General features: G+C 37.2%; 1 protein-coding gene across 1 annotated transcript; it reads right to left on the reverse strand.

Moving 5' to 3' along the window:
- Positions 1–27,624, reverse strand: FEZ2 (fasciculation and elongation protein zeta 2). The gene is made up of 8 exons (XM_075707449.1): positions 27,383–27,624; positions 25,586–25,694; positions 22,348–22,464; positions 20,854–20,998; positions 17,008–17,276; positions 10,441–10,516; positions 8,298–8,363; positions 1–1,520 (listed from the first exon to the last, which is right to left on the reverse strand). Exons 1-8 carry the CDS (start codon positions 27,622–27,624, stop codon positions 1,504–1,506), a joined length of 1,041 nt encoding a protein of 346 aa, XP_075563564.1. The 3' UTR covers positions 1–1,503.

Genomic DNA, 27,624 nt, shown 5'->3' on the forward strand with positions numbered 1-27,624 from the left:
CCTTCTTCACATATGACAGACTTATGCAGAGGATCTATTTATTCCTGAGCAGACTGACAAGTATCCATTGGTGGTCAAGTGGGGGAGAAAGAAGAAGAAAGAATTTTAAGCTGAAAACTTTACCAACCGAAAAAGGCACAAAAGACAAAAATATATTGAGGCCTTTAGAAAATAGAGAAAGCATTATGAGAACTATTTTCAAACTGAGTATGTTTTACTGATCAAAATGAGTATTTGGTAGTGATGATAAAATTGAGTATTAAAGAAACTAACAAAAAGACTGAAGACTTTAAATGGACAAAAATTGTTTGAAGAAAAGACACGTTTATCTCTTTAGAACCTTATCTTCCAGTGCCTTCACATACATGGTATATAAATCTGGGTGTAGAATCAGTAGGAATTCAACCTAGAACACAGTTCCTTTATTTTTATTAGTACTCCTTATATTTCAATCTAATCTTTAAGACTGGCAAAATTATTTGTGACAAGTATTTAATGTTGAGATTATGGGGTAGGTTTCTTTTACAGGATTTGTAAAATACATTCTCATCTGTTTGAATGCAGATACATCGTCACAGAGGAGACAGTGCATACAATTTACAAGAGAGATTTGTAGTAAAATTTAGAGATACATGACAACCAATGTCTCAATATAATACTAACTTGGAACCCAGGTGCAAGTTTTTCAAACTGTACATGTACTTCAAAAAGATATAGCCTTTTAAAATGTTTATATATTGAAGCATTTTCATTAAGATCAAACACTTACTAAAAACAGTAAAATTATAGCAGCAATATGAGAGAATATCTAAGCCACATGAATGTTAATAATTAAAATAAACAAGTATGAAATATGACATTACTTGGATGTTTGTGTTAGATAACAAGGATAGGTAACACACCAATTACTTATGCCAAACCATCAAAGAATCTGGATTTGTTCTATATGAACTGTATGAACAATACCATTGTATAATTCAAAGATACAGTTTTAAAAGAAGTGTCGAATGCTGGCTTCCACCAACATTGTTCTGGAGTGCTTCCTGGAGAACTCACTTGAAGCTTTTAGTCCGAGCCTGACTGCGATCCTTTCTGCATCTTTGCTGTAGGAACTAAGGATGCTTTTAAATACAGATTCCTTAAAACTAGGCTTATTTTATTTACACTATTCAAAGTTTACTTTTCCTTCCAACAACAAAATGTGCAGGAGGATTTACTACATGCTATACAATGTAAAAATAGACTTTAAAAAGCCAGAACAATGTGAGTAAAACTGTACAATGTTTGTTCCCTGCTCCAGTTCATTGCACTATTAAATTAAAACGGATGAGTTGTCATGCCCAGAAGACTTACTGTAGGATCAGAAAGTCGACGCACACACAGAGGAGGTAAATGCATACTGGTTTAGGTATAGTGCCAAATGAAAAAAATACTATGAGTTACATCCACAGAAAGCTTCTCATCACAGCAAGGAGCATGGCGAATTTTGAAAGGCAGCCCTCTTCATGTAGGACATAGTACTGCAAGAGAACCACAAATATGTCTTGATAAACATCAGTGAAGTTAGTCTGTGTACAATGTATTTCGAACACTAAAAATACTTAAATGTTGAATTCTACCCTATCAGTAACATGGTAAAATCTAGAAATTAATTGAAACTGGCAATTAAGATATCATCCTCTTCTCAAAAGATAATTAAGTGACACAACCCACTAGCTTTAACTAATATTACCCAGAAATGAGTTAACTAAAGGTCATGTCTTAAAGAGTGCTTTTTGAGGTGTTCTATTAGAAAACAGAATATTAAATAAAAGGTGACGCATGCAGTTATATTTTAAAAATATGCACTGACAGTTTGAGATTCTAACTACTTTCTAATTCTGGTGCGCATACGTGAATCACACAGTGGGAAGATAAGACATGTCCTTCATGTGTTTCTCATTCCTGTTTCACATGTAAGACACAAACCTCAGAGCAATCCAGGTTTCAAACCAATGCTAGCACAACACAAAAGCAAATAAAGAAGTCAGGTGTAACAATTAAACAAAAATTTCGAAGGCATGAAAATAAATGTTTTTGTTATCTGAATTTGCATAATTTAAAAGTAGAACAAGGGGTAAATTCTTGCTTTATTAAAACAAAAAAACTGTGGTTTTTTTAAGCCTTTACTAGAAGCTTCAAAGATCAGATATGAAATTGCAAAGCAAGCTGAAAGATGGAACATGATTCTGCTTTCCTAACATCTACATTCAGAAAAACGCCTGAGAGAAAACAATACTAGACATATTTCATGCATTTTACTCAGTAGTAATGTATAGCATATGTTAGCACTGTACTTTTATGTCACAATTTCTGTTTAAGGACAATTGGAAAAGAACACAAAGCTCAGCAGTAAGCACATCTCAGAACAGTTTACTGTAAGTATACATCTGATTTCAAATGCATTTATTTCAGCTATAAATACATAGATACTTATATATAACAGTTATGTTTTGAGAATGTCACAGTTATTTACATTTACACATGTTCTCAAATTAAGGAGAAAAAACAGTTAACCTTGCAGGGGTAGAGAGAATGATTTATTCAGTTTGTGTATAATTATTGGTAGTACGTTATATTCAAAAATTATCCCAGTACATGAAGTTAAACCTTCAAATTTTGTAAAAACTGAAAATAAAAACTAATAATCTTGAAATAATGTGTCCAGATGCAATACCAGACAACTTATCCCTAATACTTTGATTCTGTGTATATCTACTGGCTAACATTTCATATATCTCATTGATCTGTTCTGTAAGTAGCTAAACTAAGGAACCCTTGCTTCCAGCAGATTTCCTCAGATATTCCTCCTTACCCCTGTAACAATAAAACTAGGTAACTCCCCTTCCTCAGCTTCTACTTTGTTTGCTATGAACTCCATCCCAGCAGGTCCTCCCCATATTGTTTCTCTTGTCCTCATGCCCCCAAACTGATGGGAGCTACTCTAAGTGCATTCACTTCTATGTGAATATATAAAAGCTATCTGGCCAATTGGATGGTGGCTTTTCAAAGCCAGTAGCCTTTAGCTCAAAAGAAACAGTGATTTCAGTCCTTCTCCTACCTAGACACAGTTCCCTACAGTATTTGTGAAGTGCAGTTATTCCCATAACACTTCTTTCTACCTTGTGTGGTTGGAATTGGCAATTATTTGTGAGGCTGAAGAGAAAGTCAACATGACTTCCAGAGAGGCATTTTCTTCAGAAAACAGCCTAAACTTGCATACTTCAAGGATTACAGATGCTATCACTTGTTGCATTATTGTACTTGGCAAATAAAACATAATGCAGAAAGTCATTACATTACACATGCAAGAAGAAAGACTGAAAGCTTCTGTAAAAAAAAAAATTCAAAGGGTATACTCAATACAAACATGCTTTCATCTAAGGATATGGTACCTATTCTTGTTGCAACAAGACAATGCAACAATGCATAAAAACAATGCAACTACAAGATATGACAAAAATATCTCCAACTGTGCTTCTTACTTTACAGCTTAACTTGTACACAAGAAACTTTGCTGCTTGGTTGCTTGCATAGGTCTTTCAACAGAAACAAACACAATGTTTTCAAAGCACATTATATTTGTTAAACCATCAAAAAAGATCAGTAGAAAGATAAGCACAAACAGCATTTAAATACAGCAAGCTTACTAAGCTGCCAGCTTCAGTCCAAAAATGTGTTTTCTAAGACTAAGAATTTCAGAATGTTCGTTTGATATTTCTTTCCCTGTCAGCAAATGCATTCCCCCACCCTCCTCCAAATTTCAGTTTCTACTTCATAGAATCATTTAGGTTGGAAAAGACCCTTAAGATCATCAAGCCCAACCATTAACCTAGCACTGCCAAGTCCACCACTAAACCATGTCCCCAAGCGCCACATCTACACGTCTTTTAAATCCCTCCAGGGATGGCGATTCCACCACTTCCCTGGGCAGCCTGTTCCAGTGCTTGACAACCCTTTCCATGAAGAAGTGTTTCCTAATATCCGATCTAAACCTCCCCTGTGGTTTTTTGTGGCCTTTTCCTCTTGTCCTATCACTTGTTACTTGGGAAAAGAGACTGACACCCATGATCCCTAGTGATAAAATATAACAACAATATATTAAAAATATATTCAGAAAAATGTAAGCACAATTGTAAATGCTTATCAATTTCACATTACCATCTATTTTCATTCTAAATCTAAAAAACAGAATATGAATCATACACTGGTGGGAGAAGAACTACAATATACTTGCAAAGCAAATCACTAAGTCCCTTTCATTATTACTAACTTCAGGATGAAAATGTTCACTGTAAAGTAAAAAGAAACAAAATCCCACAAAAGGAAAAAGATCCCCTTGAGAATAATTTAGGTTGCGTCAAGAGTAATGTGAACAAGAGAAGGTAAGTTACTGCATTGTACAAGACTCTATATGGAATATGTATATAGTCTGGCTTTGGGATACTTACCTTTGAGGAGGTACTCCCTATGGAATAGATCCAGGGGAGAGCTAACTGATCACTGGAAAGAGGGACTTAAGCATGAGGACAAAATTACGACATTTTGGGGGACACAAGGGAGCAGAAGAAATTGGGAAAAGAGGATGCTTTAAAGAAGCGAACACCAGAAATAATTTTGAAACTAATAACCCTATTCAGAAATGCACACGGAGTTTTCTTATTTCCTAAAGTGAAATGCACTGAGTTGCATTGGACTTTTAAACTTCTTTATTATACCACATTTGCACATCCAATGTTCTGAGCATTTCTACTTCCAGAGTTTCAGAAGCATTAGCTGGTTATGAAAAAAAGTGCAAGAATGATCTACGGTAACACAGAAGGTCAATATCAGATCTGGTTGCAGAACTCTCCTTCAAGTTCTAGTCCATGCTCTAGCTCTTGGCCAAACTGCCTTGCCAAAACAAATTTACTCAATCATTATTAAATTAAGATATCAAGTATTAGACAACACACATGGATGGGGTCTGTGTGTGTCTTCCTACATGATCCAAATTTAGTCTTTCACAAATTTCAGCATTATTTTGGCATTTAGTTCAAGGTATTCAAGATAGTGACACTTCTACAGAACACCATGAAATTCAAAGAAAATATAAACTTATTTCACTGTTTTAGTTTTATCTGAACATCAGTGAAATTGGCAAGATTTCTTGTTAAATCAACACTTACTGCTCAATCTTATGGCTCCATTAAACTTTCCAGGTTCACAGCATTCTTTTTTTTATTTGTCCCATTACATTACGCCAACAATACTATGGCAATTGTTAGAATCACTTTTTTCCTGGTATTTTTTCTTCACCTCTTGATTCTAAACAAGCTAAGTAACTTTTCAACAGTAATCAACAATATCTGGGCAAGTTTATTACTAATTCTGTGGACAGCCATAACACCCACATAAGACTAGCATGTTCTAATTTTTTAAATACCACAGAACAAAAAGACAGTGCTGCTTTAAAAAAATTGTTAAGAACTTACTTGTAAGATTTTTTTTTTTCTTTGCTGTATAAAATAGAATACAGAGCTAAAAAGGTTTTACCTATGCTGACAAATGCCACACTAACTGGATTTCCCATAAAGCTACACATATCCTATTGTCACATATAATTTACTGCCTGCTTTTTTGTTGTAAGATTGGAAAAAGTGATCCTCAAAGGAACAAGAAGTTAACAGATTTTAACAGAACTAAGTATCTTTGGTGATATAATACACACATTTCAAAATGTCACTTCTTGATTAAAGCTTAATAAAAAGAAATGGAATCCATTCAGTCTAAGACAACAGCTGGATCACAGAGTAAACAAATGTAAAATTAATAGTTATCACTATACCATATGGACTATTATTACTGGGTCCAGAACTTGTTATTCTTCTGTTTCTTTTGGAAAACAAATTTAAACCCCTAAATCCTCATAATCATTTTCACCTTGCCAAGACATTTTTAAACTTTCTAGTGAAGAGAGCAGATTCTTTAAAAAGTAGGTCACTCCTTATATTTTGAAATTCAGAGAGTAGCTTGGAACTTCAGGTACAAAAGCTGAGCTGAAAGTTGCTTCAAGCAATTGTTTAAAATCATCTAATCTCCCTTTAACAAGCTTTAAAAATAATTTTCAGACAATAGACAGGTAGCTGGGAATATTTTGTGCTATGTATGGAGCCTCACTGAGGCTTCAGGCCAGAAGTTTTAGTGGCAGAAGAAGAAGAGAAACAGATTACAACTTCAGAAACAACTGGAAGACTTTGCCTGTTCCACAGGATAAATCTACACTACAACGTAACACCGTCAGCTGAGCTATAAATTTTTAACATAATCTTAACATAGAAATATGAATCTTAGTTAAGGCTACATTGAAAGGAAGAGTAAAATTCTGTGCTCACTAGCTTGTATGACTACTTGCCATCATGCAAACAGACCCACAGAAGAGCGAGAAAGGCTTAGTTCTGTTCAGTAATGAAAACATGGCAGTGGAGGGGAAATCACCTTTTCCTTTCAGTATGAGTGATGCAAGTGAGTGATTACTTTTCGTACTCCAATCATTTGTGTTTTACAATTTAGAGACAAGAGTGCTTGTATATAAAGACCTGTTTGATCCAACGTATTTAATGTGAGCATGACGTTTTTGTAATTGTTGCATCTAGCTAGTAGAACATCCCTGATGATTTTAAACTCACGAGCCTGCAGAGACAGAGGTAGGAGGGAACCTCAGTATCAAGCTTCCTAGATCATCCTGTTTTATGTTCAGCTGATCTACTTTTATAAGCTTTCTGTGCAGAAGATTGCTCCGTTTCCCTAGGCAGCCAATTTCTTCTCAGTATCCTAGTAATCTGAAAGCTTTTCTGGATAGCTACATCTAAAAATAACAGCAGACGCTGTAAAAAGCACTATTCATTCCAATCAATTTCTACCAGATGTATTATGAAAAGCAAATAGCTTTAATTATTGACAACAGTTCATCCTCTTCGGTCAAAGATTCTGATTCACAAAACTAAAGTTAAGTGCCATCACCATGAAAAAACCCTTGATCTTGAGCCTAAATGGCTCTCAGCATAAGCAAATACATCTGTCTAATATAAGAAGGATCTTCAGAAAGGGTAAGTAAACAATGGAGCAATCAAAGGAATCAACTGAAAGGATCTCCGCATTCTTATCGTATGTGGTAGTTCTGCAACACTACATGAAACTTAGAAATCAGCCCCTTCCAACAGGAAGTCTGTCAGAGCTAGAATACTGCGTGACTCTCCTTTCAGATTTTCTGAAGCAACAGCACACTAAATTTCATCCACTACTTTAACCTGAATGTACTTTCAAATCTCTGCGAGATGAGTGTGATTAGAAGTCTGTGTAAGAAATACAAAAACCTTTAAAAATCACATGGAGCAAGTTAAGTCAAATGATTGTATTTGAAAAAAAACAGCGAGACTTGGAAAGCATGATACCAAAAGAAGAGAAAAAACTTCGCAGCATATGAACATGAAGCAGACATAACATACATTTGGGTGGCAAATAAAAAGGCATCCATCATCCTTTTGTACATCTGTTTCTTCAGATCTTGGGATTTTGATGCATATGCTAAACTTTAAACACTAAAGAAGATGGTACCATTTGTATGTCAAGAATTAAATAAGAACATAAGCATTAGTAAGATCTAGGCAAAAATTAAGTCAGAAGAAAAATGTTTAAAAGTAATTTAATAACCTGGAAACTACCTGGAACAACTCCTTAAAGCTAAAGCAAGCAGTGATTTTCAATGCCTGACATTCTACTAATATAATCAATGTATAAGACTGGAAAATAAATGATTAGTACACAAACCTTTTAAATAAAACGTGAAGAAGGTATAACAAGTAAGTGTAAAAGGTAACACTTAAAATGAAGCTATAAGCACTTTATCTAGCAAATCCATGACTACCATAGGCAGTTTGAATTCTGATTCTGAAAAACCTGTACAACACAAGTTTTTAACTACACCCATTTAACTTTGTAAGCCAGACTGCTCTGCTCCTGCTGACATTCCTTCAGCTATTTGAATACACACCACATACTTTGCTATATTATACTATCACAAACAAAATAAACACATTTTATTTATGAATTATATGCTCAGAAACCTTGGAAAAAATAGAAGAGAATATAAATGAGAGCTGTGTTTGATAGAAGGGCAACATAATTCATGAATGCTGTAGGACTACTCTTTTCAAACACACCTTGTACGTACATTAAGTTAATTTAGAATAAAAAAAACCCTGCTAAGATGTACTCACCCTTTAAAATATAGTCTGTTAACAAGCTTGGCACTTTCTCGCTGTCCTCTTTCATGGCATGCAGGACTGAAGTATGGAAAAAAAAATTCAGATGTTTAGTCATAAAGACTACACTCTCAAAAGAAATACCATGAAGCTGTTTCAACTACTCATAGGGATATTACTATCAGATCAGTAAGAAAAATCTTAACTGGAATATGAGAAGATAAAATGAGACACATCATATCTCCACCTTTCACTTGTGTAATTCTCATTGAACTCTGCAGTAGATGGATGCAAGAGACCCTTTTTACGTGGTTAATTATTACAGTAAAATGTCACCAGTCATAACAACAAAAAAAGTACCACTTCCCTATAAAAAAAAAATCTCTCCAAAAGAAGGTTACCACATCCAAAACTAAAATACGCTAACAAGTGCTAGAGGCTTGGAAATCTTAGGTAAAAAAAGTATGCTCCATTACTTACTACCTTGATATTCATCCCGAATCATGGAATAATGACACTTTTCTGGAGGAATTTGGCATTAACTTAGAATAATACCAAAATTCCATTTTTGTGACTTATATCAAGTCAAAATTGTCCATCCTTGCATATTTCTGGAGAAGAAAAAACATTTGGACTATCTCAACTTGACACACTTAAGCTTGTTTCTTACTCCATAAACCAAAACAATGACGATCCTTTATGAAGTGCTCTGGGCATGACTGAAAGAATCAAAAGTACAGAATTATACTGAATAGCAGTATTTCATAAGCCCCAAATTCCTCGTATGAGACTCCGAACTTGAAACATAACAAGTGTTTTATTTCAATTTTTATGTTGAAGAAAGATATTAGTGTTTATAACTGCAGAATAATACATAGCTTTGAAAGAAAAAACAACCAAACAACTCCAAACACCTGCTTTACTGTCTGCCTTAACAACAGCACAGAGAGCGAGTCAGAAATCTGCAACCGAGTCACAGGATCAAGTTCCAACCAGCCCACAGAAGGCACATACAGTGCATTTGTACAAGACATTTTGTTACTAAACCGTCAAACGCCACAAAATGTTTTCAGGAGGCTTTAACCTCTCTCTGCTTAACACTGAGTTTCTGAGAATATTGTCAAGTGAAATTTAAATATGGCAAGACGATAAAATTTCTCTGCAGGAGTAAATATAAAATGAAAAATATATGTCACAAAATAAGTATGAATTACCAGCTAAGGGTGTCTACTGCAGAAAAATAGAAGAAATTTAATTCTTGTTTAAACATTTAACTTACTCCAGAATTTGCACAATACTTATTTTCTCTCTCCAGGAAACAACCTATGAGCCTTTTACCAGCCCTCAGCCACCTGTGGAATCACAGACCTGTGCTGCTGGGAAGTACCTGAAGACGTAGTTAGATCCAAAGCCCTGCACTGAAATCCGATCAAATACATTGACACACTCTACCACATACATTTAAACTGTTCCTATAAACCTCAAATGAAGGAGACACCACTGACTCCCAGAGATGCTCTGCTGTATTTAACCACCTTAATTATTTTTTTTTAAATATAACCTTATTTTTCATGCAAATTAGAATAAAAACTCAGAGGACTTAGAACTTATAAATAATTCTGAGGATCTAGCCTAAAAAGATGTGAAGAAAGGGGAATTCAAAGCACTGTCAAAACTCTTTGGTTTATACTCCCTAATGACTAGAATTTATTAACAACAACAAAAACCAAAAAACCCCAGAGAGAAGCAGGCTATTTAAAGGCAATCAAGTGCAATCACTAGACAACTACTTGTAAGCGTCCTGACAGCCATTCCAATTTTTGAAAGTCATTACAATAACCTCAATGAAGCACAGCAAGTTTAAACAGGGGCATATCAGGTACTGTAAGACAGTATTGCCAACTTCAGTGATGTGGTATTTCCACAAGGCCCACCTGTTGAAATAATTCTAGCCTTCAGGGTTTCAGAAAACTGCTAGAAAACAAATGTACCGTGAAGGCTCCAAAAACAAGTAAAAACTGGCCAAAATGCATGGTTAAAAATCATGCAACTTTACATACGTGCCACAGGGTAAGGGGGAAGAGATAACTGTATGATTCATTGGTTTTGAGCAATCACAGTTGGAAATACAAAGAGGAAAGGAACTTCACATGCTCACTTTTGGTTAATGTCTGAAGATCTTCAACAGATGGGGGTCCATTTTTCTTCTCATAAGGAATGACGGTTGTTAAGTACTATCAAATGAAAAACAGAGTTACTTGACAGTCCTTTCATGCAATTTACGTTGCTTACATTTTGTTTTACAAAAAATTGTTGCAATTCAAATTGCTAGCCACAAATAAAAGCTTTTCAAAAGATCATATTTCACAAAAGATTAAGATTCTACCACTCCTATCCCAAAGCTGTTATCACAAAAGCCAATTTTTTTTTTTCCACAAATGATGTGAACATCACTGTGAAAGTCATGCAGCTAAAAAGAAGTATTTAAAGGATTGGAGCTGTTTATAGTAAAAAGTTTGTCCATTAGATTTCTTCCTCAGAGCCACCAGTAGTAAAATCTTTCATCTCCTCCCTCCAAAGGTCAACCAGAAGTCCTTCATGTATTTAAAGTACTTCCTACAATGAAATAAAAGCTGGAAGAACAACCTTCCCTCCACCTCCCCTCAAACACCACTATAAATGCAGATGTACAATTTTCACACTTGCTCTTAAAAAAAGAAAATATAAATACCATGTGTTACCAGTTGTATCAAAAAAAAAAACCAGAAAGTAATTCTTTCTTTCCAGTAAGTACACGCCCTCACCAAGACCTTATGCAAACACAGGGCACTTTTCTCCCAAACTATTCCTTCTGTGTTTTCTCAAATCCACTTAGCACAGCAGAGGGAAGCATGCACTGCTTCTTAGGAAACAGTCAATTTTCATTTCTTTTCCAGCAGATGTAACCAACAGGTATCATTAGAGATTTGTACTCTTTGTAAAATTACCAGAATCAATAGCTAGATATAAGGCTGTTAAATCTGTAAATGTCAGAGATGAAAGTAGATCTACTACCTCAGAAATCAGACCCCAGGCTGTCCTTTCCAGCCTTCAGAACTAAGTGGCATTCTACCCTTTACCTAGACAACAAATTACGAGGACACGTTTCACTGGACCAAATACCAATATTCCCTGTTTTCCTTCTCCTGTAAACTCCACCTTCCAATTTTCCTAATAGTAATAATTAAAAAAAAGTAGTGTCTTTCTTAGTTTCTAGAAATCATCTTGTTTTTCTCATCAATACTTTGCTGCTGCAACAGTAAGTCTCTATAATAGCACCATAAAAACTCATGCCCTGAATTGCTGTGTGAAGGATAACATATTATGAAAAGGAAGAAAAAATTACTAGAGTGTAGCTTACTGACATGCCCAAGTGTTAAGTCTACTGTGACCTCTAAATTTTTGAAGCAGATTTGACAATATGATAAGCAGCAATTCCCACTGCATTTGTAATCACCCGTAAAAAGCATTCAATACGCCTAAAAATCAAAATGAAGATGACTATCTTGAATTTTCTTCTGGAAATATGATCACAGAAAGAGCTACCAGCATTTCAATGGCTTTTATGCAGTTGGTGGTGTTTTCTTCCAACTGCATGATCAGATGGGAACAGGTAGTTCCCACTACTGGAAGTTTCTCTTTAAACACCAAAAAATTCCAAGCCATTTTCACTTAAGTCTCAAACACACACACACACAAAAGGACTAAAATTTTAAAAAGGAAAGTACCCACTACCAGAGTAATACTACCCAGAAAATAGTAAAGGCGGTAAATACCTTTAAAATTAAAGACTGAAGAGCTCTGAAATAACTGTACAAACTTGTCATAAACCTTATGCTGTGACTCTATGTGTATGAACTTCTACCTTTTAAGGTACACAAAAAATTGTCTGTCCTTGCATATTTTTTTTTTTTTTTGAGCACAATTCCAGATTGGTAACTAACACTTCCCTGCTAGCAGAAAACACCTGAACACGAGTTTAGAATGAAAATACACCCTGAAAAAACACTTGAATAGTCTGAGAGCAGCACTACGCAACTGAACATCTGATACTTTTTTTACTTTGCAACTTGCTGCAATAAGAAGATGACACCAATATTTTAAAAGTAGGGCCAGCGTTTGGTAATGTGACAAAAAACAAACCAACCAACCCCAAACAAAAGCCAAATGCCATAGAAAAATGGATTTCCAGGACTAAATCAGAAAAGAGCTGGTATCTTTCCTACCTTTCTCCCCTATTTTTCATTTTAAGTTCTTGTTATTTCCATGATTGGCTTTAGGATACAGGAAGGGAAATAAAAACCCATAACCCTGCTAACAAGTATATAGTATAAGATAAATCAGGGGCAAAGTATGATCGACATGAAGAATAACATTAGTAAACTAACACAAAAAACGACTGGAAGAGTTATCCAATCAGTGTTATTGTTAATACATTATTATGCTACTTATGTCTAGAAAGTTAGGAGGCAGTCAAAGAAGAAAAGGTGTATTTGAATAGAGACATGCATACAAAAGAAGTCTTTTAGCCGGAAATAAGAGGGGCTGGCACAGCTAAATATGCTCACTTCATGAAAATACATTATATTTAAAATAACAGCTATTGCTTTACCAGTATTGAGATAATGTAGAGTGATAAAAACTCTGTTAGGTAAGCTCTATCCATGTGTTCAAGATCCCCAAAGCTAGGGACAAACAGCTGGATCTATGTATTCATGAACTCTCGTATATATACACCTTGCTTGAGAAAGAGGGTAAGTCCGTGATTTCTAACCTCATGATCCAGGAATGACTTGAGAGAAGTTGTTTTACCTCCTGAACTACTCTGCAGGATACTCCACTCATCTTCCACACAAAAGCCTAATCAGCCATGACTTCTAAACTACCAGGCAGTTTATTGACTTAATGGACTTCTCATGGCAGGGGGGCACGGAAGAAAGGAAGAAAAGCAAAAAAATCTAACACACTCCTCTGACACAGCTGCATAAACTGTAATGAGTGGGTATGTGTTAAATAATGTGAAATCCCAATATTTTGCAATGTGTGCCAAAAGCCTAAACAACAGCATAAGCATTGACGCTTTACTAAAATACAGAATGCATTTAATAAAATACATACTACAGTTCTGAAACAAGCAATTAAGTATTACTTTGAAATAAAGCATAAGAATGTTGCTTCTTAGGTGTATGTAACATCTACAGTGATACTCACTGAAGCTGGGTCTCTGTGCTATATATTTCAACATTTAAACAGTCAATGAAAAGACACAAACTTGCCTATGGCTTATGTATTTTATATCAGTAATCTGCATTGCACACATTTGGCCGCTTTTAACATCATGCAGTTTTCAAAGGCAAAAAACCATACAATACAGTCCATGCATTTTCCAGATGCTACTCTGGTTTTAGATATATCAGCTCTAAACATCTGAGGAAAAAAGAAAACAAAACCTTTTTTCAGTTGGAGATATTACCCAAGTCCTTAATGCTGAAGGCTGAAATGTTATGGCTAACCTGACACTTATTCTTCGATTAGATATTAGATTTTTACAGACATGCAATGTATTTGAAGCATGCATTTTGCCAAAACAGACTTGTAGTCCGGGGTAAGAAATAAGGGTTATTATTTCAGCGCATCAGGATATCGAGTCCTGCTATCAGGATATAGAGTCTTGAGCTGTTGAGGAGAGAGAGACTGTAGGCTGATCAGAGTCCTGAGGCAGGGAAAAAGTACAGATTCCAACATTTTTGTCCTATTTTTTCCTGTTTCAGCATTTATCTTCAACTAATGTCAATTTTCATGATCTCAGCTCCTACCGAAAGTGCAGGCAAAGAATGAGGAAAACAAAGATAGCCCAGCACCTGTTTCTCTCCACCCGAGTTTCCAAACGTGTGGCGGAAGCCATTCTGTATGACATTTGAGATCCCTTCCATGCTGAAGCGCTAAAAGTAGTGAAAACATAGCAGAAAGAAAAAAGGGGACAGAGAAAAGTTCAGAAGACTATTAATCAGCATTTATCAAGACTATAAAAGATGAATGACAAAGACAAGCTCTAAGATGTATTTCAGCACATTTCTATTTTTTCATTCACCTTATTAATTTTTATAATTATAAAGCAAACCTCGTAACGGCAATTAAGCAGTATATCTACATCAAAATTTAATAAAACAAAATCTTCACACTGGAGACCCAATAATCAAGACTTGCCTTTTAAGGCTGCTTCATTCTGAAATGCAAAAAAATAGTATTTTTGAAAGTTTAATTCACAGTACAAGCTCCTTTAAAATTCCTGGTTAGCAATATACTTCTAGAGACACTGCTGATGCCAATTTTTCAGATTTTAAGCACTTTCTAGAAACACTGTTCAGAGGTAGTAATTTTCAGCTCTACCTCTGTAAAACATTTTATGCTTTCATGCTTCCTTTTCCACAACTGAAGCAACAATTAGTATTCCACATTTTTTGTAATATGATAAAATATGCACAATTAGTTAATAACACACCCATATTAATTTCAAGCTCCATTACATGGAATCATGGAATCCAAGTAAAGAAAAATTAATATATAATCCAACCACAGTTTGTTCTTGAACTCTGTAATCCTTTTTGCTTGCTGGCGAAGACAAGTGGAAAAAAAAAAAAAATCAGAACAGTTTTGATGTTAGCATGAGATACAAAAATCAGCAACTGACAAGAACATAAAAAGAATAAACTGTCGAGCTGCTGACACAGGGCAGTATGATGCGCACAACTCAGCGTGCTTATCTGGATGTATTTATTTATGGGGGGGGAATACAATGTGCTGGAATACAGTATTTATTTGCTTTCTAAAGCACAATGAGGTCAGTAAATACACATAGATATTGCCAAAGCCATCTTAACTCGTAAGATATCCTGCTTAAAGGAACAGTATCTTCAAGCCCTGACTATTTTTAATTACTCCCCAGTTTGCTGTTGTGAGAGAGGTAAAAGTTTTAGAGGTCTAAGAAAGTGATTTACCCAAAGACTGTACAAGGACAAAGAATTAAAACCTCTATTTATTAAAATTAAATTATAGTATCTACAGGAGAATTGATTTTCTTAAGAGTATGAAAATTTAACCCTACTTCCAAGCTTTGTATTTAAATAAGACTTCATTATAGTTAATAAATTTATTAATTTATACATTAACAGAAAGTCACTCTTCACAAAGTTACTTGAACATACTATCTGTATGCGCATTCTCAGCACTTCCTTAAAAAAAAAAAAAGGAGCGTTGAAGGAAGGAAGCTTGCACCTCTTTCTGGGAGAAGGCTCTCAAATCTGTACTTGGTGATAGTGAAAGCTTTTTCAAAGGAAACACACATATGCAGCCTACAGTCTTACTTGGGAGCTGGTTTGTTCAATCGCTCTCAGAAAGTAATCTGACACATCTATACCTTGAAGCGACCAAATATGAGAATGTCTTATGTTCGGACCATGCACAGTTGTACTTAAAAGCATCACTCAAGTCTCCAAACTCGAAACCAACCAGAATAGCTTATGAATCACTTGACCTAAGTTTCAAAACCAAAAAATTATTTTTCTTTCTAGTTAGAATACCATTTTTTGTTTTTCCATGACGGACAATCAAAAAGGAGTACATTTGAACTTTTCACTGTGCTCTTGCAAAGGGATGGTAATTTTGCATTATTTTCCAGACATACACTTTCTTTGAGTTCCATTAAAACTCAGCTACGTACACAAACACTTTTCATTAGATTGACAAGATCAGAACTCCGTTTGGATTACATCACAGGTATCTTATTCTTGTAAGCTTAGAAACAGATTCTGAAGAATTAATGTTTCATGACAAATGTTTATTCCTTATGTTTGAAAAACAAACTCAAAAACTTTCTGATGTCAAACTGAAGCATTCTTTCTGGGATTTAGCCAAGATCTACAACACAATAACCACATATTCTGCATCCTATAAGAGACACTAAGAAATTCTAACATTAATATCCTACTTAAGTAATTTAGAGTTATACTAGACAGATAAGAAAAAAATTGCATTGACAAGATAATAACCTACTTTCTTTCATTCTCTGCCTCCTATTATTCAAACTCTGAAAGACATTTTTCCTTTTGTTGCTATGTTCTGTAAAGAATAAATCAAATTATCTCCTTCCTGTAGACCTGCACTACATTTTGGCCTTACCCCTGTCTCTTGTTGGATGTAGTAACTCTGTGACAGGTTTCAAGAGAACCAGGGTAAGACTGTTACTTTTTTCCTACCTAAAACCCAACATGATCACTAAATATCTGTACAACTACACCAACAATAATACTGAATTTCCTGCAAGACTAACAGTGGTACACGCATACTAAAATTCACACAGTGAAACCAAACAGATAAATGAGTTTGCCAATAGACAATAGAACACACAGCAGTACATCCAAAGACAGTATTTTTTGCAAGAAAGGTATGCTGATTTGAGGCTAATTTGCAAACAATAAAAAAAAATCTCTTTTGAGTATGACAAGAGTAAAATGTTATATAACCTTGTGAAAAAACTAATCTCAGCAGGAAGTGCCTAAGCCTTGTCTACGAATGAGGGCATGGAAGCAGGTACAGCAGGTATCTTGATATGGCCTAGGACTACTAATTCCCATAGGGAAAAAACAAAATATTTTGAATGTATAAATAGTTACAAAATTTTTCTTACTGTTCCAGGCATATGACCGCTTTCTTGTTTGCCATTCTGAGGACTACCATTTTTCAGCTTCTTTTTCTTCTTTGCTGTTTCTTTGTGTTCTCTCTGTTTGTTTTGTACTTCGATGAGGACAGAAATGAAGCTGTTTTTCACTTCCTTCTCAAACTCCAACTCATCTCGTAGAGCCAACTGTTGTACCAGTTCCTCAGAATAATCCTTAATAGCAGTCTCAATTTCTTCCAGCAGTTCATTTAATTCAGCAACAGACAATCTTTTTACTCCTATAAATTGTTATATAAAAAGTAATCCGTCAAGATTTTAAGCATGAGAATACTTGTGGGAATTATAAGAAAAAAGTACTCAAATTTTTCAGAACAAAAAATTCAATTCTAAAACTACATAGAACAAAACAATATTCCTAAAGGAATAAACACATCACAGAGGCAACTAGATTAGCAACAAGAAGATGGTTAAACTTTCTTCTTATTTCTGAGAAACCTGAGATAATCTGCAAATATGAAGAGCACGCTGTAGTTAAGGAAGCTGAAGTAAGCACTAGATTTCTAATACTGACACCTCTGTTAACTATTACTTTCCACCTACACTCACCGTTCAAAGTAAAAGGTTTCCATATTTTCTGACACAACAATCAACACTTTGGCATTTCTGGAATCCTTGGGTTTTCCACTTACAGTAATACAGAAACTACACTCTATTGAGCGAGGGAATCTTCTTGGGGATATTGCTAAGGTATGCATGCATATTAATAAAAGCTTGCACCAAGCTTTTATGATAGTATTTTTAGATGCACTTAGTAGAAAAAACAACAAAATCCTCCAAATTTTCTTTGTCTGGGGATTGTAGTCAAAAGCATGGCCTTGTATTGCCTGAAACAAAGACCTAGATCAAAATTAGCCAACAGGCTCATTTCAATCAAAAATAAGCATTAATAGCTTTGAGAAAGCATGAGGCTGAATTGGTCAAAGCTGCATCAGACTTTTTGGAAAGTCAGCTCTGGTTGTCAGCAATAGCAACATCAACTCAAACATAAACAGGGGGAAGAAAGGTAAATTCAGTGACAAGATTATCTGACGCTCTGTGGGTGCAAGTAGCAGAATAGGCCTTACAGTCTGTGGAACTGATTATACTCTGTGGTGAAAATTAACAGAAGTTCCATATGCATTCAGTACAAAGGACAGTCTAAAAAGCATAGGTTGCACCACTGTTTTGTTTTTGTGAAAGAAGACTAGAGAGAGCACCATTGAGTCCCAACACTTAAGAACCAGCTTCACAGCCTAAGTAACAATCGTTCAAAAACATAGGTACAGATTACCCAACCGCAATCCTGACTTGTTTATGATAGACCAGTTGTCATTATCAAAGCCTACAAAAAGGCTACATAGGAACTACTCAGCTGATGCAGGTGAGTGAAGACAGAATAATTCAAATGCAGAAGACTACTTGGATTAAATCTTACGTATGTAGGCTAAAGGACTCACCTGTGTAAGCAGAGCTGTAACTGGTTTTATTTTTGGACTGTCTTAATGCATGTCATTTCCTATCCAAGAAAAAAGTAAATACAAGCTTCGATTTCCTGCTCTCAATCCTAAACATTAACACCTCTGACTTGTCTTATAAAAGCCAGACAGTTTCTAGGAAAACCCAGCAACAATTTCACAGAGATACAGACTAATTCTTAAGCAGCTTCACACACTAAAAAGGTAGCAAGAGCTTTTCATAAAATAGTGACTTCAAATACATGAAAGCAGATTCTGAGAGACTGATGCAGCAAAGTTAAATTATCTACCAAAGTCAGTCAAGGCACTGTTTGGTCAAGGCTGACCTTTAAACCATAAAGATGCAACGGATAAGATCAACTCCTGAGGCAAAGCAAAAGAAATACGATATGAAATACCAAGCAAGCTTGATTAGCTCCAAACCTAAGGACATATGGAACTGTCAGGAAAGCAGGAAGCCCTGCTGAGCAGGATATACTTTACTTTCACATTCCTGAAATGTATGTGTTGAGACAGCTAGGAGTCCAATCATGAAAATGGGATCTTCTCAATAAATGTGAACTGTAGCAGAAACTGGAAGTCATGTCATAGAATCATAGAATCATCTAGGTTGGAAAAGACCTTTAAGATCATCCAGTCCAACCATTAACCTACACTACCAAGCCCACCTAAACCAATCAAGGGTAGACTAGACTAAACCATATCCCGAAGTGCCACATCTACCTGTTTTTTGAACACTTCCAGGGATGGTGACTCCACCACCTCTCTGGGCAGCCTGTTCCAATGCTTGACAACCCTTTCCGTAAAGAAATTTTTCCTAATTTCCAGTCTAAACCTCCCCTGGCGCAGCTTGAGCCCATTTCCTCTTGTCCTATCGCTAACTACTTGGGAGAAGAGACCAACACCCACCTCACTACAACCTCCTTTCAGGTAGTTGTAGAGAGCGATAAGGTCTCCCCTCAGCCTCCTCTTCTCCAGGCTAAACAACCCCAGTTCCCTCAGCCGCTCCTCATAAGACTTCTTCTCCAGACCCTTCACCAGCCTTGTTGCCTGTCTCTGAACACGCTCCAGCACCTCAATGTCTTTCTTGTAGTGAGGGGCCCAAAACTGGACACAGGATTCCAGGTGCAGCCTCACCAGCGCCGAGTACAGGGGGACAATCACCTCCCTGCTCCTGCTGGCCACAGCATTCCTGATACAAGCCAGGATGCTGTTGGCCTTCTTGGCCACCTGGGCACACTGCTGGCTCATGTTCAGCCGGCTGTCTACCAACACCCCCAGATCCTTTTTGGCCAGGCAGCTTTCCAGCCACTCCTCCCCAAGCCTGTAGCGTTGCATGGGGTTGTTGTGACCCAAGTGCAGGACCCGGCACTTGGCCTTGTTGAACCTCATACAGTTGGCCACGGCCCATCAGTCCAGCCTGTAAAAAGGTCACAAAATGTCACAAAAGGTCAGCCAGTTTTCTGAATCTTCTACAGAATTTATATTGCTGACCCAGACTACAGGAAAGAAAGCACCAAACTCTGTAAGAGGGACCAAAGCAGAAGGATCATCTAGCAAATATCCTTTGTGTTCTATCACCTTCTAGAATTGATTTTGACAAATATGCAGATGAAACAAATTTCCATCATGAAACTGGTTAATCACAGGTTTCTTTTACATACAATTCAACCTATTACAATTAAACTATACATGTAATTTCTCCTTTCCTTTTGTGTAGGGAAGAACAGATTTCATTTGAGTAGAAGAAGATACAAAGGAGGTTTTTTTTAACTTTTAAGCTTTTTGAAGAGGAATGGAAGAGGAAGAGATAAAAATATGCACAATCCTTATGGGAAAAAAAAAAGCCACAGTTGCCTTATTTTTGCGTTACTGTATATCAAGATATGTTGCAGTGACTGAAACAGTACCAAAGAAATACCATTTTCTTTATTTACTGCATAGCTTTCAAGAGCTTTAGCTGATCTTCTTAAACACAGTGTATTGGCCTCAAGAAAGTGTCTCACTTTAAAATACAGAAGTTAATAAAGTTTAATAAAAGTGATCGACTTACCACTTCACCTATGAAGGGACCTCATTCCAGTGAATCAAGCTTCAGCATATTTGCTTGAAGTTGAAATTCTATAAAGTCTTATTTTCATTGTAAGTTATGAAAGCTGACAAAGATAAGTCTTCTATTTATGTTCTAAATCTACTTTATTCTTTCAGGGCATTTTGAAAATATTTTTGAATGCAGATATTTCATGAGAAGGACTTACTATAAATCAAAAGCATGGCAAACTTACCCTTTAAACTATTTTCAATAAGCATAAGAGCAAAATACTAAATAAATATCGCTTACTCTCTTCATAGCTGTTGTTCGTACTGGATCTCTTGAGTGTCTGAATTTCCTGGGAAAGTATGGAGAGCCGATCTGATTGGGTGGGTGTTTCATCATCTTCTGGATCAGGCGATTCCTGCATCATTTCCTCTATTTCTTCAATCACCTTCAAAAAATGAAAATCCTTATGAAAACCCTCCTGCACAAAGAGAAACAGCCTGCAATTTGAAGCAAAGCTGTTAAGAACTTAAGGGGTTTTTTACTTTCAATTAGTGAAGATGCTGCTGGATGAAATTAATACCAAGACTAGACAGAAGAGAATCAACAAAATCATATTGACCTTTCCTCCCCATCCTTGCGCTCCGAGAATAAGCCTACCTTTTCAAGGTAAATTGGTGATCTCGTAACAAGCAGTGTGTTGAAACTACACAGTTATTTCTATATGAAAGTACACATGGTTCTGCTTAAGAAAACTGAACTAAAGAGCAAGCTGGAATATCTTTCCTGAGTATTCAGTTGAAGGAAAACAAAAACAAGAACAAAAATCAATTACCTCCCCACACCCATTTCACTACACTTCTCTAAGAAAAAAAAAAAAAAAAAAAAAATTCAGCTCTGAATAACCTGAAAATCTGCTGTGCTTATGAGAAGTTTTACGAACTGATCCATCATAACCTGAAGCTGATTTGCATCCCTGGGTGTAAGACCTGAGCCAGACAGAAAGTATGAGAACAGAAATCCTGTGCAGAGAGCGCTTACTTTTCAGTATAGAAATGACCATACTTCTACAGGCTAAATTATTAACTGAACAGCTGAATAAATACACATCAACTTTTACAGGTTTAAAGGCTGTACAGTGCTGAGATCCACCTCACAGTAAAAAAGAGCTGAGGCAGTTCAAGCAATCCTGTCTTTTGTGCTCTTAATAACTATGTTCAGAGTTCACAGGTAACCATTTAAACAACAAAAAAATATATTCTTGTGTTTGCTTATTAAGCAGGATCTTAATGGACAATTATTAACCTTTCTCAGAAGAGCGATTTTCAAGATAACTTCAGTAAATCCATAGATTTGGAACAGCAGTCTTTAGACACTAAGTAATTTGAAAGCTTAGTAGCAGAACCATTGATCTGCTCTCACATTAGGCAAAAACTTAAAAGAATTCTCACTAACCACAAAGCCACATGAAGATACGAACGGCCATAGAGTCATGTTGGAAAACTACAAACTCTACAATACCACAAACATTCTGAAAATATTTTTGCTTCTTAACACCTATATTTAATTTAGTCGTATTTCTGACTAATTCATGGTAAGAAATTTATAAAGATTTCAAAGACCCTGGACTGTCAACCTCACCTGAACCATTAGAATACTCTTCAAATCTGAATAACATAGTAATATCTCACACATTATTACACCCTATGGTGAACAGCAAGGAAGAAGAACAAAAAGTAACTACAGACTAAAAGAAAATACTACACCAACAACACTGTCTTTGCTGAACACTTTTACCTGCTCTGCTGTGAAGAGTGGTTCATCATTGATGCAGGAAACAATGATAGAATGCATATCCAACTGTTCTCTCAGCTCTTCATCATCTGATAGGTCAAGATTCAAGTTATCATTTACCTAGAAAGCAGGAAAATGTGTATTTATATAAATAGAGACACAAAAAATACACGTACATATTTAAAAAACAATAGAGGAACTAATATTGAATTTTAAGAATGAAACACATTCCTTGCCCATAACAATGGAACCAATGATTCTTGCTGTCAAACACCTGGAAACTGAAGTACCTTGACAACTGAAATCAAAACTACGACTGGAGAAAGTTAAAAGAGCTGTCAGTCTTTAAAGTCTTTAAATACCCTCAGCACAGAAAGACCACATGCACAATGATGTGTAGATATCTGCACGGAAGGCAGTCATCCAATGTAGATCTTTAAATCTTAAACGAATATAGGCGTTTGTCAGTGTGGGGTGAAAACCTATCTACAATCTCTAACATTACACAAACCTGTTATTTTACGTGCTTTTATAGTTCTACTTTTTCACATAATAAAAAACGCAAAAAAGTTGTCATAAGAAACAGAACAGTTATCATCCCAGAGTATTTTAAAAATATATCGTTGAATAGCTCAGGGCCTTTTCAAAAAGAAACAGAAGTATGCTGTTCCCACACATATACCATCAAATTACAATCACTCTTCAAAACCAAAGATGTACGTATAGCGAAAGAAAAGATTTAAGTCCCCTCCTTAATGAGTCAGGTATATTTTACTCTCACACAGTGATATATTCTAGTTTATTTACGAAGTTGTTTGCTTTTTCTGCACTTTGTCTGTTACTAGATTCCAGCCAAACCAACTGAGAAAAGCCCCTCAGCCCCCAAAAGCTGCAATCCCTAACCTTTGACATTTTGAGCTCATCAATTTAACTGATCTTTGGGCTAATTTACAAGCATTATGACTAGCTGTATAAAGTCCTTGGCCTCACTGTATCAGTTTTCAATTTTTGTTGTAATTCCTCTAATTTTCCCAGTTTCTTCAGAAACCTTAATAGTTCTCAGATTACTTTTGAAGATGCTAATGATATCCCCAGATAGCTAGTTGATAGGGGAAATCACACAATTTGTATTTCTTCAGCCATCAGAATGAAGTCAAATGCCCACTTTTTTCCAGAATATGAATTCCAATAACCATGCAGTGACAGGGCTCCACTAAGAATATCTGTTCACCTACTGCACAGATATATCCCAGTTTTGACATTCTTTAACATCTGCAGTCCTCAAATGTTTTTCCATGTACATAGGATTATGACAAAACTATGGGATGCTAAGCAAGGGTAACAGTTTATCTAGAAGGAGGTCAGTTTCCCCTCCTGATATCTCCAGAAAGAGCGTTTTGAGAGATTATCAGATTATACTCTGATAGTTTAGGCTAATAAGCCACCTAAGAACAGCCCAAGCTACAGCTGATGCCAAAAGGACCGCCTGGCCTTCCACCCAGCCACACTCCATGCCTGTTTCTGTCCTCACACTCCTACCAGGGAATGACTTGTTTAAAAGTAATCTAACAAAAATACAATAAACAAGCAATTGCGCAATCCTGTTCCTTGTACCACTGTACAACACTTCCACCCAACTACTTCTTTCACCATCAGAGACATGTAAAAGTGTTCACAGATCTGTGATGTGAAGCAACAAAGATGAATCGGCCTCGTTCACCTTACATTTTTTTTCCCTACTAAAACAGGAAGAGAAATACTTTAAGCACAAGCACAACAGCATATTATTAGTTTCAAATGCATCAAGGAAGTGTTGCTTAGCTGTCAGTATTCATTGTAAGAAAGTTAAAACAAGCTACTAGCTGGTCCATATGTGCTGTCACATATCCAGAAATACTGCTCAAACACAGAGAAGTAGAAAAAAAGTATGTCAAACGCTCCCAAACAGATGGGCTTTACACATCAAAAGGCATGCCAGGTGGAGTGAAAGCTGAAAAAACTTGAGATATGTTTAATCCATAAACTGATTTTCCCTCTACTGGCAGCATACCTAAGATTCTTTCTAATTCAGCAATACCACTTTACATTTTTTTTAACGTAGCTCCTTCATAACTTCCTGCAAAGAACTTACAAAACCTATATAAAACTTTTTTTTATACTGTACTTAGTTCCTTATCAAGAAATTAATCAGTCTTCCAGTCCATTTTTCAGTCACGCAACAAGGTCACAGCATGGGGGGCTATAAGTCTTTTTACTTTAAATGTAAGGATTTAATTACTCTAAAACCACTTAGAAAATCTGAACAAACACTCTAACAAAAATGAGAATAAACACAAGTCAAATTCAAGAGATAATCATCAGACTCAAACTGAATTGAGTTCCGAATTGCCATCTTCCCCTGCTGAACCCCAAAGCGTCCTCTCCAGCGGAGCAACCTTTGTTCCCATCAGAGTAAAAAGCAGCTGTGGATTATGTAACGGATGGCAGAAGTCAAAGCATCACCCTATTCTCAGGTTACACACAGAGGTATTTTTACAACACAACTCAACTTCACTATGTTTAAAAGATAAACCACTCGTTTCCTCAGAAGACCTGGGAGATAGGAATTCTTCCTAGCTTTTCTTCCTGAAGCATTTTAATCCACTTTTAAGAAGATCAGAGGACAACCCTTTCTATAAACCTCTCTGAAGCTCTTCATTCCCTGCTCCCTCCCCAGACAACTATTCTACTTGTTAAATAAGAAGAACAAAACAAAACAAACTCTTGCACTTCAGTGTGTCCTGGGTCACCTTTCCTGTAAAAAAAAGCCATTTTAGTCTCCACCTGATTGCAGAATGAGATGAACTTAAAAAAGAAGTCCACAGTTGATTTACTAAACCAGAGTACACCTGCCTCTTTTCCTCCTTTACCCAGAAAGGTTTCATGTTTCAACACGAAACAGACAGTAGAAAGATTTTATGTGAAACACTTTCTCATTTTGCAATTTTTTTCTATCATGCCGTAGCTCTAATGAACATCCATCTAAAACTAACCCCGAATTATTCCAACCCAAGGAGATGCAAACATACATCAATGGTGGTTTGATTTTTTTATTTTTAAAAACCTCTTATGTATAATGACAAGCACTAAAAATGTCTTAAGCTATTTAACAGCAACACTCTTTTATACAAATGCAAATTGTTTTATTTCCCTGCTGAGTATAAAAGATCCAAAGAGGGTACTTCTGCTGATCATAACTTACCCCTTTTTCTGAGAGATTCAGTGTTGGCAAGTGCAAAGCTCTGGTGTGGGAAGATTTCCAGTCAACTGGCATTACGTTACCATAATTATCAGTCAAAGCATTCCAAATCCTGGGGAGAGGAATAAAGGAACAAAAATACAGACCTTAAAACAAGCAGCAACTGATCAGCAGTAAACATATTTGTAATGATAGTATATTTCTACCAACAACTATTTTTTCCTCCCTAAATATTCATCTACAAGTTACTGACAACATTTTTATAACGTTTTGAAGCTAAGAGAAAATGTTTTTTGATAAACGTAATTTATTTCCCTTTTTAAACCAACAGTGTATGCACAGCGGTGAAATAAAAGAATGCGATGAAGAGACAGCTTCATTACTAATTATATAACCATACTCAAAATCTTTTTTGGGGGTGGATGAATCCTTTAATGAAATTTGAGCTCAGCTATAAATTCCATTCTTAGCGTTGTTCCTGTTTTCCTTGCCTTTTGCACATTAAAATCAGGAATTAGCAGAGGCTGAGTAGCAAATTATGAGCCAAATCTTTTTTGTCTTTCTTTCCATTTATCACAGAATAACGAACATACAGAAATTATACTAAAATTCTGCACGAATTTTGTTTTATCCAGAAGTACTCTTGCTGAGCTCAGCCCACCACCCTTGTCTACAGCTGATCTTAACTGTGTCTACAGTGTACAACCTCTCTGGCTGTACCAGAGGCTTGCATATGCAGCCCTGTTCTGGTGCACCAGTTCAGATTTTGAAACACAGGAGCCCTGTTGGCAAGTTGCTGCCTCAAGCCAGCTAACAAACCCTGCCTCTGAGCGCTACGCTGTGGGTGCACATTTGGACTGGTTGCCTAGCTAGGCTCGGCGGAGGTCAGAGGAATGGCTGAGCCAGACACAGAAGGGCAGTCAGAGCCTCATGGCTGCACAACGCGTCTCTGATTCATGGCTCTTTGAACTTAGCCCACTGTTTGTACCATGCATGCCTAGTCTTTTCCTAACAGGTTTTTTTTTTCCTTCTCTTAAAATAAGACATACAATTTAGTTACCTCAAAATAGAAGAAAAACTGCAGTTTTTTTAATGAACATAAGCTGACTGAAATTTACTGTAAAATAACAAGTGTAGATACTTGTGAAATAATCTTGAAAACAGGAAAGCAGCATAGATCAGAAAGGCTCTGATTGCTCAGGGGAAAAAAAAACCAATTATCACAGTTGCAGCTGAGATTTTGTTCTCCGTCTGCTTTCCGTACTTGCCACGTTTAATTTCAAACGCTGGAACAGCGGGCACTTCGCAAGAAGCCAAACAAACGCTACCCTCAGTCACCTCAGAACAGCTACTTCTTCTGCCCCCGGAGGTCAGCGGCACTGGGACGCTCACACACCTCGCTGGGGTCAGGGGAATAAAACCAGAAGGCTCGATGGCAAAGCAGCGCCGGCGGCCCGGCCGCCCCTGCGCCGCGCAGCCTGAACATGCGCGCCCGGCTCCGGCTCCGGCTCCGGCTCCGGGCCCGGCGGCTGCGGCTCCAGGCCCGCGGGCGCGGAAAAGCTTCAACTCCGGCAGCCCGCAAGCCCCGCCGGGACTCAGCGAGCCGACGGGCCAGGCCCGAGGGCCCAGGGGCAGCGCTCTCGCAGGGCAGGGCTGGCGAGCCACAGAGCCCGCGCTGCCCCGGCCCCGCACCCTGCGCCGCGCCCCGGCCCCGGCCCCTCAGGCCGGGCCAGGCCTCCCCCTCGGGCGGCCCGGCCACCGCCGCTCCCGCTGCCCGCCTGCCCCCGGGCCCGCACTCACTCGTCGTCCTGCAGGGCGCTCTGCTCCGTGAGGGGCCGCAGCGGAACGCGGCTCTCGCCGCCGCCGCCGCCGCCAGCCCGGGCCGGCGGGGGCTCGAAGCAGAGGGACAACTTCGCCCCCAAATCCCCGCCGCCCCAGCCGCCCTTGTCGCGGGCAGCTTCGTGGCCGCCGCCCGCCGAGGGCTGGAAGCCCGAGAAGTCCTGCCAATCGCCCGGGTCTCGCTGCGGGGCCGCCGCCGCCAT

This window comes from Pelecanus crispus, chromosome 3 (genome assembly GCF_030463565.1).
Source record: "Pelecanus crispus isolate bPelCri1 chromosome 3, bPelCri1.pri, whole genome shotgun sequence".
Classification (NCBI taxonomy): Eukaryota; Metazoa; Chordata; class Aves; order Pelecaniformes; family Pelecanidae; genus Pelecanus; species Pelecanus crispus.